At 34.3% G+C, this 21,211-nt stretch overlaps 2 protein-coding genes across 2 annotated transcripts in view; one reads left to right on the top strand and one right to left on the bottom strand.

The window, feature by feature from the left end:
• The first annotated feature begins 2,905 nt into the window (after nt 1–2,905).
• LOC139516754 (coiled-coil domain-containing protein 167-like) overlaps nt 2,906–21,211 on the top strand; it is a 40,703-nt gene continuing 22,397 nt past the window's right edge. The window contains exon 1 of the mRNA XM_071307039.1: nt 2,906–2,971. Within this exon, the coding sequence (XP_071163140.1) occupies nt 2,942–2,971 (30 nt within the window). The 5' untranslated portion in view covers nt 2,906–2,941. The remainder of the gene's footprint in view (nt 2,972–21,211) is intronic.
• Nucleotides 6,368–12,871, bottom strand: LOC139518166 (zinc finger protein 271-like). Its single transcript, XM_071309858.1, has 3 exons — nt 12,532–12,871; nt 10,536–11,780; nt 6,368–7,778 (listed from the first exon to the last, which is right to left on the bottom strand). The coding sequence occupies exons 2-3, from the start codon at nt 11,772–11,774 to the stop codon at nt 6,420–6,422; spliced, it is 2,598 nt and encodes an 865-aa protein (XP_071165959.1). The 5' UTR covers nt 11,775–11,780; nt 12,532–12,871; the 3' UTR covers nt 6,368–6,419.

Below are 21,211 nucleotides of genomic sequence, written 5' to 3'. Positions count from 1 at the left end.
ATGTGTAAGCACAACTCAAAATCAATGAGAGAGTTGCATGGATAACTAAAAACCAACGAGACAGACAAAAAAGCAAGGAGACTTGTATGGACAATTCAAAAAAATGAGACAAACACAGGGACAAATCAGATTAAACGGGACAGAAGTTGTATAAAAAGAAAATTATTAAAACGAGAGATCGTATTGACAAACAAAACCAACAAGACAAGTATATTGACAAATGAAAAGCAACAAGACAAGTATATTGACAATCAAAAGCAACAAGACAAGTATATTGCATCGGAACTAAACACATTTATTCAAAAACCAGTTGTTGGCATGACACGGGTTATATTCTTCTCATATATGTTATGATGGTATGATACTAAACTCCTAACAGGAAGGATTGTGCCTGATGTTCATATGATGAAATCATAACCTTTCAGTCAGTTTAATTGAAGTCTGGAGCTGGCATGTCAGTTAACTGCTAGTAGTCTGTTGTTATTTATGTATTATTGTCATTTTGTTTATTTTCTTTGGTTACATCTTCTGACATCAGACTCGGACTTCTCTTGAACTGAATTTTAATTTGCGTATTGTTATGCGTTTACTTTTCTACATTGGCTAGAGGTATAGGGGGAGGGTTGAGATCTCACAAACATGTTTAACCCCGCCGCATTTTTGCGCCTGTCCCAAGTCAGGAGCCTCTGGCCTTTGTTAGTCTTGTGTTAGTTTCTTGTGTACAATTTGGAAATTAGTATGGCGTTCATTATCACTGAACTAGTATATATTTGTTTAGGGGCCAGCTGAAGGACGCCTCCGGGTGCTGGAGTTTCTCGCTAGCCTACGTTGAAGACCTGTTGGTGACCTTCTGTTGTTGTTTTTTTCTATGGTCGGGTTGTTGTCTCTTTAGCACATTCCCCATTTCCATTCTCAATTTTATATTGACAAATGAAATGCAACAAGACAAGTATATTGACAAATGAAAAGCAACAGGTGTGTGGACAAATCAAAATTTATCAGACAGGTGACAACCCCAAAACAACCAGACGTCAATTTGTATGGAGACATCAAACACAATTGGGAGGAATTTTGGACAAACCAAAAAGCTCAATTAGACAGACGTAGGGACAAATCAAAAGAATGGGACAGCAGTTATATAATCAAAACTAACAGATTAAACGCAAGAGATGAGTGCATGAGTGTATTGACAAATTAGATCTAAAAGTAGACTGACAGTTGTATAAACTACTCAAAAGCAACGAGACAGTTGTATTTTCAAATCAAAAGCAATTTGACAAAAATGAATTGTATTGGCAAAATGTTGACAATTGTATTGGCAAAATGAGGGCAAAGAGAAAATTGTATGGACAAATCAAAAACAATGTTACATTGTCAGATGCATCAACAAACCAAGCAATAACACAGGTATATTGGCAAATAAAAGGCAATGAAACAGGTATATGGACAAATCCAAAGCAATCTGACAATTTAAGAAAGCATTGTCAAATCCATTTTTTATTTTCATTTACTTATAGAAAACATGGGTGAAGATACCCTTAGACATGTGATTTTTTTTTGCAGGAATTTCAAATATAACAAATAATAATATAAAAATGCGTTTCACTTTGGGAGAACTATATAACCAATGACTGTCAGCAAAATCACTTTTAAATAATTCAAATAAAAGTTGATCCCTACTTCAGAAAGTGTAAATATTAAAAGGATGTTTAAAACAGGTCTTGGAAAAATTGCATGTACAACTTGTAACTGGACACAACGATCTATCAAACAGAGATGACAAATTTTTCTAAGAAATAATTATTTTGACGGATTTAAATTCAGCCAAACCATCTCGAGCTCCTAGCGTGTATTTTTTCCTTGAATATATCGGTCAGATTCATGCATTATCTGCTTGCTTTGCACCTTCAATCATAATGGGGATAGCTGACATACATTTATCGGAAGTAAAGTTTTTCAATAGCCGGGAAGTTATCCCATGTTTTGATCGGGTTTTATCCCCCATTAACTTTTCATAAAAGAGTGTTGTTGATTTATCCAACTGTGTCATACCATTATTGTATAATGAGGATGATATCTTTTACATCTTAGTATATAGTACATCTTAATGTTTTTGTTTCATTTTATTTTGCGAGCATCTTAGTTGTGAATTTATGATAGAGAAATTAACAATATTTTTTTTTCTTTTCTGTGAATATGTGAAGTTTCTTCTAGTGGCTAAGATTTATTATTCTTTGTTTCTATAAACAATTTAAGTCTATATTGTGTCAGCAAATTACTCAAACCACAAACAGGGAAAAAAAAGGGGGGGGGGGGGGGGGCTCTAATATTGTGTTATTTTTTTATACGGCAAGGATCAAAGAGATCAAATTTTGAGATATCAAAGAAATTTACACATCATATTAAAATAAAGATCCATCCGGTAACTTGCGTCATATGAGAATAACGAAATTTCGATAAGAGATTTATATTTTGATTAGATTGATACATACATGTATCTGTGAGAAAAAAACACCACAGAAACAAACAAACTTTCCAGCTAATGTCTCTCGAATCGTTTTTTTTTTTTTTTTTTACAAAGCCAACATTTGTGAGCATAAATAGTAAAAGGAACTTTGACCAAATTCAATTAACTAAAAGTGTTTGTATTTTGAAATTTAATGTGACTTAAAAATTATTGGAATGCTAAGATTATTAAAACACATGTTTTATAGTAATCTCTGTTGGAATATGTATGTAATTAATGAGACTAAAAAGTAACTTGCATCATATTCAAGTTGGTCACAGTCCCCAACAAATCAAGCTAAATCAAAACTGTTTTTCGGAACACGCTCGTCTCCTTATACATGACGACTCATATTTTATTACTGTAATCACATAAATGTTTGATAAAAGCGTGTCCACATTGACAGAGACTTTTGTAAACAAATCCACGTGGACAATGGGCAGCAAAAGAACGGTTACTTCTCAGGTAGGTGTTTACTAAATCATGCATGTTAAAGTAAGATAAGATGCTAGACGTGACAAACTACGAGATGGAAACCTGACTGCAAACAATTTAAATCGTTTGAACGTTCAGTTCTGTCACAGTTTGACCTGTTGACCAGACCAGTGGAGGAACCAGAATTTTTATAAGGGGTGTCCACTTACTGCCCATGAGGGTGCCCGCTCGATCCAGCCATGCTTCAGTGATTCTGTAAGTTATCGACCAAATGTTTCCCACTAAAGGGGTGTGTCTGCCCCCCTCCCCCCGCCTCACAATCCCGACCTCTGAAAACAATTTAAAATGAAGTTGGCATTTAGTTGTAAAATTTGCATATCCAGGATTGAAACTTCAATCAGATTAGAACAAACAAGTAATAATATATTCGAAAAGATTTTTTTGAATAGTCTAGAGGCTTAAATTTAAGAGGCTGTGTGTAACTACAGTACAGATAAAAACCACAAACAGGTAGGTACAATGTATTGTTTTACTCTGTAAGAAAACAGAATCCACTGCTTGTGTACATGTACCATATACAGTGCTACTCTGAAATGGAGAAAAAGGAAAGTTCCATTAAGCTTTGTTTCTTGTCACATCAAGTTGTCTGTTTGTTTACGTATAAACTAACACTACTATTAACGTTTTCTTTTGTGTTTAAGCCTATTTTAAATCTTTGATCTTCTGTGAAAATAACCTTTCCACATCATTTTTTTTTTAAATTTTGGTAGATAAAATTATAAGCTCACATAAAATAGGTGTATAAGAAGGCTGTTATGCATCACAGGGAATTGATCAAGGATTAGTACACAAGAGATGTGGACGATCTGAACGAAACTGGGGTTACTTTGAGTTCAGCATTCCTCTTATATGTATATACATTGAAATGGTTTGTATTGGATATGATAGTTTTAGCTGTTTAACCTTATCTAAGAATCTTATAGGCTTTATTTGTACAACATTCTGATACTAGGACTATGCTGCACTAAAATAATGATTCACCTTGCATCACATAAATTATGGCAGAAACCAGGAGCCTGCAGTAACATGGACACTGGTGGTCTTCATTTTTTTTTGAATTACTAGTATGTCATTGACTGCAGTGCTCAGTTTGTGAATTTTATGGTTTTTTATTCATTGTTGAAGCTCATCCGATGACCTGTGTGTTTATTTCCAATATAGATATTTGTCTCACCGGCAATTGCATTCCCCTAATATGTGTCTTATCAACGTTTTGTGGGCCTGTTCTGTAATCTATTAGAAGATCATTACTAGATCCGCGCTTAGAAACAATGTATACAACTCATAGAAACTTAAAGATGTAATCAAGTACGAAATAGTGGAATTAATAGTATTTTTTAGATTACATACTACATGTATGTTAAATCTGAGGTTCGTGCAATGCGATGAGATTATGAATTTGACATCGTGGCCTTTGAAAGGACATCCACTGTCCGCTGCCTAAGAATATGCCGTGGTAAATGTTATCGGTGACAACCATGGTCGACAGGGCCTGCATTAGCTGTATGAACAGTCAACGAATGAGAGAATTGTAACCAATTATAACAAATTGATACAAATATAGAAATTAAACATGGTTAAATTAAACGAGATCGTCAATCTGATTAAAATTCAGATCGATCGAAACTCGCTATTGTACACCAATCACGTGTAAATAGGATCAAGATCCCACTATACGATCTCAGAAATTATGAAAAATTATGAAACTCGTAAAAAGATCGTGGTAAGGTCGTATTTAGAAGCTGCCAAGTCTTCGTGATCGTGGAGGTCCACGGCAAACTTTGAACATGTTCAGAACATTCATAACCTAGTCGTATTAGAAACGTAGAAAGGACGTAGTAAGATCGGGATGGGCGTAGAAGCATCGTATTGGAAACGTGGTGCAATCGGGGAATCCAATGGCAAATATTTTGCTGCAATCTTAACACGATTTAACTGCGACTATCCCGATTTCACTGCGTCTTTACGATTATTCTACGAAGAAGAAGACAATCGTCCTCAGTACGACCTCAATTACGATTCTACTAAATGTACGTCCTAGTCACGAAAACTGCACGACCTCTTTCGGTTGTTATCTCTACTTTTACTTGATATAGTATTGCGATCGGAAAGATCGTGACTAGAACGTGTTACTATCGTAGCGAAATCGTAACAGGATCTTATAAGGTCCATAGAAAGGTTGTGGTACGAACATGCACATTATGGAATAGTCAAAATTCAGATCTAGTTTTGTATAAATCGAAGTGGGATCTTCATGGTCTTTGTCTAGTGCAAAAAAATGTTCTCATCGGAGACCAATCTGCATGAAACAATAATATCTATAGGGTATATGTACTTTGAAATTAAACTAAATCAAACTTCTGGCGTCAAATTGCAAAATTATGTAAGATATTACACAAACCTAAACCTAGTTTCCAAATAATAAGTAAACACCAGTAATGCTATGCACGAAAAAACATATTTTTACCGTTTTTTTTTAAAACTTTTGACACAGATGTCGGATTGTCCTATATGATTGTGGCTTCTTAAAATTGTGTTCGAAGAGACTCAGAAGGTTACTATTCAAATCCAAATTTCAGTGACCATGTCGCTCAAGGTTGTTTATAATTTTCAACATTGATGTTCAAACAAATCTTGTTTCTAAGACAGGTTGTCCTTGGATTGATTTGACTTATTATTTTTCGGTTGTTTTTGGTAACAAAGCTCTTTATGTGTTCAGATACTTATGCATTTGGGGTTAAGCATTTTTGATGAAAGTAAAATAACAAAAAATCTTTTGACGTATTCATGCATACATAACGTGCTTATTTCATTTTGTACCGTGACACCTTATTTGATCCTTGTCTGAATTTGTGAGCCGGAAGATGCATCATTTTTATATAAACTGAGCTCAGTTAAAATCATTTTATAGCAATCGTAAACCCCAAAAAAGTTGACTTTCTTGCTTTATTAAGTCATTCTACTGTTGGTTTCATAGTGGCATAAAATGGCGAGCACCAGGGACTGGTGATATCACTGGTATACAAAATCTTTAGTAAAAACACCAAAATTTCAAGTATTTTTTTATTTTGGCCTATGATAAGTGTGTCCATTTATATCAAAATATTTTTACACTTCATAAATAATACCATCAACATGGAAAAATAGGACAATGTATTAGATTTGAAGTAAGATTATTAAGAACGTAAGAATCAATCAATCTTTATGCTCTGTTGAAAATATGGATATTATGTATTTCGTGCAAAATAAACACGTGACTAAAATGGTGCTATCTTAATATATGAGTTAGATTTGTTCAGCTAGTCCTGAACCTGAATGAAATATTTGCCATTGGACTTAAAAGTAAATCACAATCACATTTTATCAACGTTTAAAATTCACATTTTAATGATTACATTCTAGTTTGTGCTTTTTAAAATCAGAATGCTTCGCAAATTTTGTGCTTTTTAAAATCAGAATGCTTCGCAAATTTTTTTCCGCATTCTTTACACTGATAACGAGGTTCACCAGAGTGCACGTGCATATGAAACTTCATTGTTGACAGTTGTGTAAACGATTTGTCACACAGACTACACGTGTATGGTTTTTCTTTTGTATGAATTCTTCGATGACAAGTATAAGCAGCATGATAAGTAAAACTTCGGTCACAAGTATCACATTTATAAGGTTTTTCACCAGTATGTAGGCGAACGTGTCGAACAAGATGATGCTTTTCGGCAAACTCTTTTGGACAGTAGTCGCATTTGTATTCTTTCGTGGTAGGGGGATAGTGACATTTCATATGACGAATGAGTTGATGGTTTTGTCCAAAATTTCGTCCACATATATCACACTGGATTATCTCCCCCTTGTATAAGGCATATTCTCCAGTGTGAACGCGACTGTGACGTCTCAGGTGACTCTTCTGTTTGAAGGAGCGGTCACATATATCACACTGGATAATTTTCCCCTTGTATTTATATAAGGCAGATTCCCCAGTGTGAACGCGACTGTGACGTCTCAGATGACTCTTCTGTTTGAAGGAGCGGTCACATATATCACAGTTATATGGCCGTGTGCCTGTATGGACTCGCATGTGGTTTTCAAAATCTCTTTTGCCCTTTTCTGCCCTTCCACACACTCCACATCTAAATTTGTTATCGTTATTTATATCAGAGTTGTGAGTTTGTGTATGACTTTCATACCGACTGAACTTTCCAAACGTTTTACCACAGATCTGACACTTGAATGTTCTATTGTAAACTGGTTCCCTTAAATGAACGTCCATATGTCTTTCTAAATTGCTTTTACTTGAAAGGGTTCTGAAGCATATGTCACATTCCAAAGTTTTATCTCTTTTTGTTTTTTTAATTTTTGGACCTATCTTGTGGTTATTTTTCTTTTTATTTTCTGACTTTTTCTGTTTTTGTTTTGCTCTTTCACCATCATGTGACAGGCGGTGTTGAATCATTGTGCGCCTGTCCGGAAAGTTTCGGAGACAAATGTCACACCCAACACGCTTTCTTCGATACGATTTCACATCTTTCCTTTTGGTCTTGATTAAATCTCTGTGATAATCATCTTGGTGAATTTGGTTATCAATGTCGTCCATGTCGGGCTCTTCAGATGCCTGGACTGTATGTACGATATATTTTCCATTGATATACTTTTGTTTGACATGATAAAATAACCTTGCACAATTTTCATTTGCGGTTATTTCGTCTTCTATCGGTATCTCGTCCTCATTTATTTCATAAAACTCAGGATCTTTTATAACGTAATTTCCATCGTCTTTAATGCAAGCCATAATTCATGTGTTTCAAAACATCCTGTGAAATGAAAATAGCATAAAACTACAATTAAGATTCGGGAAAACCAGAAACAAAAAACACGAATATCGCAGATTTAAAAAAATAAAGCCGCATTTATCCTTTACGGGTTATTAAAAGTTAAAGTTAGAAAACACTTTTGGTGTGCGGCTTAGATTCACGACAGATAATTGACCTTCAAGGAAATAGTTTTTATAAGTACCCAATTCAACGTATAAGATTTGCTGTGTTCCTCGGAAGCCATTTCATTTTTTTTTATTGAACACTAAAAAAGGATAAAAATATGAAATATTGATAGCATAGGTTCCATTTATTATTGTTGAAATTGGTTATTGAACTTACTTTCAATAACTGCAAGTACTTTTTAAGATCGTTACGTTGTGTGGTTGTGTCATTTGTTTTTGTGTCTTGTACCAATGTATTAGTATTTTGTAAATGGGTTTTAGTTTATGCTTGCGTTGTGTTATTATGTACCACAGCCACAAATAAATGGGAGGGTTGAAATCCCGCCCCGTGAGTCTAATCATTCACATGTTTTGCGTTGGTCTTCAGGGATAGTTGTCCCACTGGCATGCAACCCTATCTAATCTCTTCCTTATTTAGTATGAAATTCAAAACAGTGTAGCTGTGGCCATTGATTGACCCGTCAAAATCATCCATTGACTGGGACAATTTACGTGAACGTTTGTCTGTAACAACCACTGTTCATGACGTACCTACGATAGACATTTAAACTGTGGGGTCAACAAAGGTTTCTTAACGCCTTTAATTATAAAATAATTCGAAAAATTAATCAGGAATAACCTTTGTGTTTTGATTTATATAATTGACATAAATCAAAATATCGTGTTATTTCTGATTAATTTTTCGAATTACTTTATTTAGGTGTTGAGAACCTTTGGTGACCCCATAGTTTAAGTGTCTTTAAAAAGTACATAGTGAGCATTGGTCGTTACATACAAACGTTCACCTAAATTGTCCCAGTCAATGAATGATTTTAATGTGTCAATCAATGGCCACAGCTACACTGTTTTGAATTTCATACTATATATAAAATACTAGTAAACGATTGATATGATGTTTTCATACAAGTACTTATTAAGTTCGGCTTACTACTATAGCGATACTATACATGCTATATTAATTTTAGTTTTTGTGTTTCCGTGTATCAGTTATTATCGATAACCCTTAAATCTATCGTCATCTTAATGTCTCGTCCCAAGCATTTCCGCCTTAACATGTGTAAATTATGTTTGCTTTGTGGAATCGGGTTATATATTGATGACTTTTCCAGTGGCGGATCCAGAACTTTTCCTAAGGGGACTCGCTGACTGACCTAAGGGGGCCCCGCTCCAGTCATGCTTCAATGATTCCCTATATAATCAACCAAATTTTTCCCACTAAAGGGCCCCCCCTTGATCCGCCTATGCTTTTCGGTATTTCTTTGCAATCGGTGGTGGTAGTGAATTTAATATCGCCCCACATTGCTGAGCTCTGTTACCCTTATAAACTTTTAGTGGGCATAGTTTTGTAAATATGCATTGAATGAAAATAGAGACTGATTAATACTGCCTTTCGTTAAAAGATAAAGACATACCTTAATCGTGTAAATAAGATACACTTATTTCTCCTCCACCATACTGTAGCACTTGATATCTACACACTCAGAAACATTCCACACATCAATCAATATGTTTTATTAATTAACCAACTGCATTCAATATTCGTAAGTGAATCAATTTATATAGAGTATTGATGGAATCCTTCGAAGTCTGCTACTCTTTGATTGTTTGTCTTTAATCCACTATTCATATGTACGTGCTGTAGGAGGTTTGTGTACTGATGATGTGTATATGTTTACTACACTCGGAAGCTAGATAAAATGCTGACGTTCAGATATTGAAAGATTCCAGCAGCAGTCATATATTACGCGGCATTAGGGTTATCTCAACTGCATCTTTGCAAATGATTTATTTAAAACAGTATCCTGGGCACATCGTTTACCAAGATGTCTGATATACTATATACCACCTAAATACCTAAGTTGTTTATTGTTTATTTGCTTTATTGATATTATTGTATAAGGTGTAAATGACATTTGAGTCTTTGGTCTAATTTTGTTGTATACATGGTGTTGTCAGTTTGTCTTCGACTTATGGATTTGAATATACCTTTGGTATAAATAAGCTTATTGTGAACCAACATTACTGATTTTCTTCTTTAAGTGTTTGAATATACCTTTGACATAAATTAGCCTGTTGGGAACCAACATTAATGATGGACACAAAGCTCTTTATCTTTAGTAACGTGCTTTTCTTTTTAAAATGTATATGGTCCTTGGACTTTTAAAAAAAAATCAGTTTTCCAAATTTTTTTCGTCATGCTTGAAGATATTGAGTTGATATTTGTTTGTTTTGTTTTATAATTTACATGACAAGTTATAGATAAAGTTAGCATTTTGTTCCGAGTACAGCTAATTTTTAACCGGCATGGGACTATATATCCATGCAATACTCTCGGATTCTTGTCTATTCTGTTATCTTAACACTATTGTATAAATACATATTAATAACTGACAACTGATGATAAGTCTTTAATGACAAAGCTAAGAAAAGTGAAAGGTTACTATCACAGATTTAATGCGCGGATGATACTAGTAGACAGCGAATCCTAAGTCACAACACTTAGCTAAAATTTCCTTTAAAATACATAAATCTTCAATGATTTAATTGTAGTTTGTGCTTTTTCAGACGATGGTGCTGACCAAATTTTTCTCCACATACTTTACACTTATAACGAGGTTCTCCAGAGTGCACATGCATGTGAAAGTCCAATGTTGACCTTTGTGTAAATGATTTGTCACACAAACCACACGTATAAGGTTTCTCTTTCGTGTGAATCCTTCGATGATTGGCATAAACAGCGTGAAAAGTAAATCTTTGGTCGCAAAAATCACATTTATAGGGTTTTTCACCAGTATGTAAGCGAACGTGTCGTACAAGATGGTGCTTTTCGTTGAACTCTTTTGGACAGTGACCGCATTTGTATTCTCTCGTAGATGATGGATTGTGACATTTCATATGGCGTGTTAACTGCTGGTTTTGTCCAAAAAAACGTCCACATATTTCACACTGGATAGGCTTCCCTTTGTATAAAAATTCTCCAGTGTGGACGCTAGTGTGTCGTCTGAGACCACTCTTTTGTTTAAAGGTGAGATGACACAGATCACACTGAAAAGGTCGCTCGCCTGTATGAACTCTCATATGACTGGCAAAATCTCTCTTATTCGACTCTTGTTTTCCACACAGTTTACATCTGAACTTCTTCAGATCCTCTTTTATTTTATGATTGTGAGATTTTGAACTTTGATGATTGCTTCTCTCCCCAAATGTTTTGCCACAAATCTTATTCTTAAATGTTCTAATGGAAACCGGTTCATTTGCATGGACAGCCATGTGTCTTTTTAAGTTGCTTCTTTTCAAAAAAGTCCTGAAGCAAATTTCACATTCCCTCGTTTTATCTTCTGTTGGTTGTTTTATTTGAGTATCAAGCTCATAATATTTTTCAATTTTGTGTTCGGACATCTTCTTTTTTTGTGTTACTGATTCCGCAGCATGTGACAGCTGTTTTTGTATTATAGTGTGTTTGCCCGAAAACTTCCGGAGACTATGCCTTCTCCGATACTTTAAATTGTTCACTTGTTTCCTATTGGTCGCAATAAAATCTCTGTAATCATAATCAGGCGGTATTTGATTGTCAATGTCATATACGTCGGGCTCTTCCGATTCCTGGACCGTATAAACGACATGTTTTCCATTAATATTCTCTTGTTTGACATTATAAAATAACCTTTTACAATTTTCGTTTACGGGAATGTCATCCTCTATTGGTATTTCGTCCTCCATTATTTCATAATACTCAGGATCTTTTATGATGTAACTTTCACAGTCCTTACTTAACGTCATCCTGTCCTGTAAAATGATAAAAGCACAAAATAACAATCAAAATTCAGATGATTATCAATGTAGGAGAAGTGAATGAATGGAAACAAAATCATAAAATACCAGATTTCAAAATTAGAGCGGCACTCCAAAAGTTACAGTAGATTTGCTGCCTAGGTAAATGATGGATACTAGTAGTCAACTTTTTTTTACAGGAATGGCTAGGCTATTTGCTTGTTATGTTCTCCATAATGTGCAGTCCTTTATATACATAACTTTTTTTTTTACGTGCAGCATTATTCTGGTTTTTGTCAAATATATGGTACATGTAACTTAAATAATGTCTTACCAGTAAAGGTCTTTTAACTCTATAATAAAGCTTGTAAACTGACTTACCAGTATACAGGTCTGTTTACCTTACAAAGTAAATAAAACTTATCAGGGGCCGAATACTGGCAGATTTAAACTTGACCAGCGATCAAACCGATACAATATACAATATTTACTTCTAATATAAAGAAGATTATGTAATAAATAATTTTTCATGGGATTATTAATACTTTTGCGACATGTCCAGGTTTAAAAGTAAAGTTATATATATATATCTTAAAAGTGTGAATATTAATGAGACATCAACCCAATGACACACTAAAAGCTAGTAGCGTGAACACATTACCATTATTACAGTTGACTTACACCAAGAAAACATTAAGTATACCGGGTACTAGTTATATCCAAAAATGTTTGTATGAAATTTTATATGCATTTTTCTAAAACTTACCAGTATTTCAGTTCATCCGTTTATGATACACATGTTTTTTTCTCATCGAAAATGGCCCCTAGTCAACTAACGGTCCAATTAGGTAATTATGACACATCTATGTTTATTTAACGTTTCATATATCCAATTAAAACGGATTAACAGGTGTGTTAGGCGATTTTAATTAAATTAAGTTTTCAATAATTTGACCGTAAACAATTCTTTTATTTTGGTAGATCTTGGCGGCTTACTAAATTTTAGAATGTCAGTGGTATGTTTCATCGTTTTCTTCTTTGGTGTTCGAAGATTCAGTCATAATAAACATCGGTGCTTGTCTCTGATTTTTTAACCTATTTGCTCTTTGTATATTTTGTGTATCTAACAACACATCTATTATAACAAGAAATAGGTTGATATTCGTGTACTGTAACATGTTCTGTTTAATGTTCTTTTCCCTAAGACTCTCGACTACATCTATGGGAGCTGATGTTGGGATCTTTACATGTTGTAGGGAAAACTAGCTGTGACAATGCCTAGGATGATGCATGGCATTGCTGCCGATATAGAGGCAGGCCGGGATCAACTGACACCTAGAATATCAAAAACTCGCTATTCATTTAATTCGCAACAGCATAGTGTATTGCACAAAAGCAAATCATTGATATTGAATTCACATCGTTTAACCAATTTAAAGTTCTTTGACTACAGTTATTCTGTCAGAAACCTATTTTGTGTCAAAATTTTAATTACAATCCAAATTCAGACATGTATCAAGCTTGGACAATGTGTCTATTTTGGCCCCAACTTTTCAATGTTTGATATCTGCGGTCGTATCCAGAAGAGCTCAGCGAAGAAATTTATTAGGTTATATCAATGCGATTAAGTTACAAAACTAGTTCACGTTTGGTTACATGCACTTATGTTTTTTATGCAGAAATGACGAGGGAAGACTTAAAAATAACAGTGATTCAGACTTTCATTATCAAATTTCCTCTTAAAAATGTCTTCGTGCTTTTGGGAGCATTCGTGCCGTTTTGGCACATTTAGTTTGCAATCTTATTGCAAAGTTCAGTTCCGAACTATTTTGTTCATATAAGTGTTAAAGTTTCAACAGCAAACCAAACGAGACTTACGCACCCAATCAAAAGACAAGAAAAGAAAGGAAAAATGAGCTTAAAAGAAAAAAAAGTATTACCGCGTTTGGATTGAAGAATACACACAAAATTTAATTCCTTTTTCAACACAAGACAACTTCAAACATTGGATTTGATAAGTCATAGTAAGTTAATGGTTGTCTCGCTTTTGTCGCAAGCGAGACATGACTAGGACTTGTATACAGATGCTTGATGATTTGTAGTTTCCACCAAAGCATCTGACCTTTAGGTAATTTCTTGATTCATTGGCCAACTTTGAGTTTTCGCCATTAATCATTTATTTTTGGTGAAATTAAGATTGCAATGTGTGCATGCTCGTCTGATAGGGTTTAATCGGAATTTACACCAATTTCGGACATTATTATTCAAAGCCACGCATTTAAAATAAGATCCGTTTTTGGAAAATGACGCAGTCATTGTTCCATAACTGCCGACCTGATTTCTCTGCCTACCGCGCTTGGTTTCGTATTTACTAATTTCAATACAAACTGGAGGAATGTGCTTGTGTTATCATTATGCATGAGCATTGTGTAGTAATCAGCCAGGAACCAGTTTACAAACTAACTGGTTTCTGTTTGTATTCCACTACAGTCGAAGAAAGTGTTGTAGTTTGACAGGAACCAGTCCAGAATTTTGTAAACTACAAAACGTAATCGGTTATTATCATTCCGTTTTGGTGTTTCATACCGACTTATATGGTTTGAATAAGCTTAAGACCCTTCAAACATTAATGTGATAGGTATATTAAAGACTGTTTTACAAAAGGATGAAACTGTTTTGCTTTAAAAGTCGTACTATAGTGATATATGTTATGTACGGATTTCCACTCTCACCGGTTAATTTCTTCTTTTACACGTGCTTTTGAAACTTCCTGTTTAAACATCGCAAGTTTTAAAATTGTTTTTTGAGTGAATTAAACTTATTTTAACAATCACGAAGCGTTCGGGAATCATTTCAAGCAGTTTCTTCTTCTCTTTGATGATGGAAAATAGGCTTTCTCAAGAAAATACCGCAAACGATCGCAGAGGAATTGAAACGTACAAGTCAAGTCGGCACCTGGTTAAATTGGCATTTAGTCAAATCGGCACCTATTTGACGTCAATTCGGCTTCCAATAATATTTATTATAATATTTTCTATTCAATTAATTAATAACTGTTACCAAGTACATAGTGAATATTAGGTAAACAACGAGACCAAAGTGAATATGTTGTTGTGTATAAAAGTAAACAACGAAGCTATTGTTTTAACCATTACTGCATTAGACAATTATTAAAATTAAATGAAAAACTATGAGTCCCTTTCAATAAATCAAACTTTCATGCCAAATAATTAGCAAATTTAAGGTGTTTTTTTTTCAGTAATGTTTAAACAGCATTAAACAAACAATCCTGTAAAAGACTTAACTGGTTAAATAATGCATAAAAATATCCAATAAGGCTATTTTATTTTTTTCTGGGACGCCTTCGTAAGACGTTCGTAGGAAGGCTTCCTAAGAAGGCGTCCCAGAAAAAAATTAACATAAGCCTTGTGGTCATAGGAAGGTGTCCCAGAATAAAATTTAAAAAGCCTTGCCAGATGTAATAATTATTTGGACTACTCATATATATCATTAAAAATACACCAAAAAATTCATGTAGTTGAGAAAAATAAATACATTCAAAATGTAAATGAACATCCAAAAAAGTGAAAGTTAGTATTAACTCTTTTTGCTTTAAAAATTTACAACTGCATTTAAGTATTGAATGCTTTCTTTTGTAAATTCATTGAGGTGTAAAAGCGTTGACCGAAGTACTTTTTGTATGAAGCGCGTAAGCGCTTCATTCTAAAAATGTGCACACGGTCAACGCTTTTGCAACCCTATGAGGTTACAAAAAGAAACATTCAATACTTATAATTACTTTTTTTAGCTAGGATCATGAAAACACGAATTTTATAACTTTTTTATTCAATTCATCTGTGCACTTTATTGTGGGACCACGTGTTATCATGAATGAAAAGTTTTATTGAGTGATGCAATTGCTTGAGGAATAACATGTGATGTGCAGTTAGCCAATCAGAATAAAGTATTATAATGAAACATATATCAAATGTAATTATAACAAAATACATTACGTTGTAAGAGTTATCTCCCCAAACACTGTTTTTCTTGTGGCCACCTCTCCTTCGTAACCGTAAAAGATTTTATTTTACCAAATTGCTCGTTACATATTTAGGATAAGAATATTCGTTTGAACCATAGCTCTATGGGGACTCCATATGAGAGTTATTCCCCCTTTTTCATTTGATTCAAGCGATATGCATTTTCAACTGGTAAACCATAACTGATAGAGACCTAGGGTCTTCATGAGGTCATTGGTACTAAAAATGAAAATGAGGTCAATGTCAAAGGTCAAGGTCATATTATAAATTTTGATTTTGGCTTATTTTCACTTCTTTTCAAATACTGTATGACATTTTGACAAATAATTTTTCATAAATTATTAGTTGCGACATGTCCTTACTTGTATATTTTGGTTGAAAGGCTGCGCATACAATAAAAGGGAGTTTTTGTCCATCTTACATTTAAAATTACGCGTCAAGTGGTAGTACTCATTAACCAAACATATTAAAGACCTAGGATATTTTGATTCAAGGTCCATGGTTTGTGACCTTGAAATTGAGGTCAAGGTCAAAGGTTAATAGGACGTCATAAAGCCATAGGAACTAACATTTTAAATTGATTTTTCATATTTCAATATAAAAATAGATCTTTTCTAGTGGAAAGACTTCAATTGTTCTCTGAACAATTTGTTTTTAATTTACATCATATTTTGTGGGAGAAGGGGGTTCAGACTAGGTGGTATCAGGTCTGTTTGCGCCCAATACACTTTCGCACCTCGCACGTTCACACCCAAGGTCCGTTCGCACTCTACTCATTCGCGCCCAATTTTAATTCAAATTCAAGTTGAATAATTGGAAAATCATGATTGTTGTTTTAAATTGCTTTGGTGTAAATACTGAATGTATTTTTAGCTTGGTATGAGTAAAACATTGAAGATTTTAAAGGAAAAACACAAAAGATAATTGTTTTTAAGCCTTTTGATCTGAAACAACAAAACAATAAAATATAGGAACCAAAATATAGCATTCCACTATTATAACCAAAACATGATAAAATTTATTCAACACACAGAAAAAAAATAGTCAGAATCTCACTTCATTATGAAAGAGGTCAATGAAACAAAGTATAGCAATACACTAACCAAAACATGATTAAGAGTTATTCAACGCTAAATAAAACGTTGACAAAATACCACTTTATTTAGAAACGATTATTATTATCTTTAACAATACGCTATCCAAAACATGATTAAGATTTATTCAACACAAAAAAAAAATGCTGTCTCACTTTATTTTGAGACAATGACAACAATTATACTTATAAGAAAACACTTGCTTACAGAGTTATTAAACACAAAACCAATTAAGATTAGTTGCGAACATGTAGGGTGTGAAAGTGAAAGGGGGCGAACCTGAGTTGGTGCAAGCGTGAATGGGCGCGAACGGACCCGGATTCAGCCTATGTACCAGTGAGAAATATAGAAGCCTTTCTACGGTATTTATTTGTACAATTCAGGTAGTCTTGACCTATTCATTTGTCTTAAAAAAAAACCCCAGCCAGTTGGCACCTTCACTTCACACACACACATATACGAATATCAATTATATGCTTACGAGACATGTTGCATTGTTAAACTAATTACGGTATGTGAAAATCAAGACTTGCATAAAAACTATCCCAATATTAGAGACAGTGGCGTCATTTTTCTTCAGAGCTTTCAGCTCTTTGATTCAAATACTTTAGCAATTATAGGTCAACAATATTTGATAAATGGAAAATTGGTGTACTTGTCCGTCTGGATGGCAGGGTTCGTATGACTATTATCTCATTTTCATGATTTTGGTTTTGGTTGATGATAATGATACTGACTATGTCAGTGTCGGTGTATCGAATGATTGTAATGTGTTCGTGTCTGTCCAGTAACATTATTTTGGAATGATTGTAATGTGTTCGTGTCTGTCTGGTAATAATATTTTGGAATTATTGTAATGTGTTCGTGTCTGTCCGGAAATACTATTTTGGAATGATTGTAATGTGTTCGTGTCTGTCCAGTAATATTATTTTGGAATGATTTAATATGTTCGTGTCTGTCCGGTTACATTATTTTGGAATGATTGTAATGTGCTCGTGTCTGTCCAGTTACATTATTTTGGAATGATTGTAATGTGTTCATGTCTGTCCGGTAATATTATTTTGGAATGATTGTAATGTGTTTGTGTCTGTCCGGTAACACTATTTTGGAATGATTGTAATGTGTTCGTGTCTGTCCGGTAATATTATTTTGGAATGATTGTAATGTGTTGGTGTCTGTCTGGTAACATTATTTTGGAATGATTGAAATGTGTACGTGTCTGTCCAGTAACATTATTTTGGAATGATTGTAATGTGTTCGTGTCTGTCCGGTAACATTATTTTGGAATGATTGTAATGTGTTTGTGTCTGTCCGGTAATATTATTTTGGAATGATTGTAATGTGTTCGTGTCTGTACGGTAATATTATTTTGGAATGATTGTAATGTGTTCGTGTCTGTCCGGTTACATTATATTGGAATGATTGTAATGTGTTCGTGTCTGTCCGGTTACATTATTTTGGAATGATTGTAATGTGTTCGTGTCTGTCCGGTAACATAATTTTGGAATGATTGAAATGTGTTCGTGTCTGTCCGGTAATATTATTTTGGAATGATTGTAATGTGTTCGTGTCTGTACGGTAATATTATTTTGGAATGATTGTCATGTGTTCGTGTCTGTCCGGTAATATTATTTTGGAATGATTGTAATGTGTTCGTGTCTGTCCGGTAACACTATTTTGGAATGATTGTAATGTGTTCTTGTCTGTCCGGTTACATTATTTTGGAATGATTGTAATGTGTTCGTGTCTGTCCGGTAATATTATTTTGGAATGAGTGTAATGTGTACGTGTCTGTCCGGTAACACTATTTTGGAATGATTGTAATGTGTTCGTGTCTGTCCGGTAACATCATTTTGGAATTATTGTAATGTGTTCGTGTCTGTCTGGTAATATTATTTTGGAATGATTGTAATGTGTTCGTGTCTGTCCGGTAACATAATTTTGGAATGATTGAAATGTGTTCGTGTCTGTCCGGTTATATTATTTTGGAATGATTGTAATGTGTTCGTGTCTGTACGGTAATATTATTTTGGAATGATTGTCATGTGTTCGTGTCTGTCCGGTAATATTATTTTGGAATGATTGTAATGTGTTCGTGTCTGTCCGGTATCATCATTTTGGAATGATTGTAATGTGTTTGTGTCTGTCCGGTAACATAATTTTGGAATGATTGAAATGTGTTTGTGTCTGTCTGGTAATATCATTTTGGAATGATTGTAATGTGTTCGTGTCTGTCCGGTAATATTATTTTGGAATGATTGTAATGTGTTCGTGTCTGTCCGGTAACATCATTTTGGAATGATTGTAATGTGTTCGTGTCTGTACGGTAATATTATTTTGGAATGATTGTAATGTGTTCGTGTCTGTCCGGTAATATTATTTTGGAATGATTGTAATGTGTTCGTGTCTGTCCGGTAACATTATTTTGGAATGTGTTCGTGTCTGTCTGGTAACATTATTTTGGATTGATTATAATGTGTTCGTGTCTGTCCGGAAATACTATTTTAGAATGATTGTAATGTGTTCGTGTCTGTCCAGTAATATTATTTTGGAATGATTTAATGTGTTCGTGTCTGTCCGGTAATATTATTTTGGAATGATTGTAATGTGTACGTGTCTGTCCGGTGTTATATAAATTGGAATTGACATTTTCATGGTTTGTTGCACAGGCACTTGTCTCGGGTGGGGGATCCTATATAGTGTTATATTAATTTTTTATTTTTTTTTAAATCTGAGACAAGTGCCTTTTGTTTGTTGGTCAACGATCAAGTGAGTAATCAGATCCGCTTTTTGAAGATACTGTGATTTCAAATGATTGCAAGGTGGATACGTCCGACCGTCATCACAGGTACTCGTCTCAGAATTACGATTGACATCCTTGGGTAGGATTGCTACGGATGATTCCGACAACAAAAGTAGGCGTGTTTCACACCATTGGGAAGATAAATTAATGTAGATTTACAAAATAACAAGTTTTCAGTAGTTGGGTTGACAGCCGAGAAATCGGCATATAACGGAATTTCGTCACCGCCTGACATTTTTCTAAATCGCGAGTTAAGTACCTTGTGTTATATAAAGATATATAGGAATTTTTTTGAGACGAGTGCCTGTGAATAGTGTTATATAAAGGTATATAGGAATTTTTTTCTGAGACGAGTGCCTGTGACCGTCATGGTTTACTTGATATTGGCTGCATTTTCATGGTCCTTGTTGACTTTGTAGTCTCGGCTTCAGAGGGGAAAACCAAGCAGATATCTTGTATGTCCCATTTGGAAGTTACGTGATAATACTCAAAGCAAAATTTAATTCGTTTACACCAACATACGTTATTATATTACACAGCTCGGTTTGTTTGATTGTTTTGTTGATTGTACAATAAATAATTTATCTCGTGTGTTATATTTTCATACCGCAATGATTTGTAAGTGTCAGATATATGCTGTGTTTAATAATGTGATGTATTGCAAATACTATAAATAAATGACTAAATAATATGGAATGGAAACTAAAACGGCTTTAATATTAGAAATCACAAATGACATTATTAGATGACGAAGTCATAACAACATTAAGAACATTCATATAACCGAAATAAATTCATTCCCAACTTATTGTCTATGCTCTATATGGTATATACATTCTAGTCGGTGCTTTTGAAGATAAGTGTACCTGCCAAACGTTTCACCACATTCTCTACACTTATACCGAGGTTCACCAGAGTGCACATGTAGGTGATGTTTCAAAGTTGACAATTGTGTGAATGATTTGGTACATAAACTACATGTGTATGGCTTTTCGTTAGTGTGAATTCTACGATGAGAAGTGTAAGAAGCGTGAAAAGTAAATTGTTTGTCGCAAAAATCACACTTATAAGGTTTTTCACCAGTATGTAAGCGAGCGTGTCGTACGACATGATGCTTTTCGCTGAACTCTTTCGGACAAAGATCACATTTAAATTCTTTCGTAGCTGATGAGTTGTGAATTTTCATATGGCGAGTCAATTGGTGGGGTAGTCCAAAATATCGGCAACATATTTCACACTGAAAAGGCTTTTCTTGGTGTGAAATATCTCCAGTGTGAACACGATTGTGTCGTCTGAGATGATTCATTTGTTTGAATGAGAGGTGGCACAGATCACACTGAAAAGGTCGTTCGCCTGTATGGACTCTCATGTGATCCTCAGACTCTCTCTTTCCCCGCTGAAGCTTACCACACACTCCGCATTTAAACTTATATTTTTTCTCCTCGTAAGTAATTTCGCCGTTGTGAGATCTTACATGGTTCACTAGCCGGTATTTCTTCTCAAAACTTT

Source organism: Mytilus edulis, chromosome 3 (genome assembly GCF_963676685.1).
Source record: "Mytilus edulis chromosome 3, xbMytEdul2.2, whole genome shotgun sequence".
Classification (NCBI taxonomy): domain Eukaryota; kingdom Metazoa; phylum Mollusca; class Bivalvia; order Mytilida; family Mytilidae; genus Mytilus; species Mytilus edulis.
This window is presented reverse-complemented; position numbering and strand designations above follow the sequence as displayed.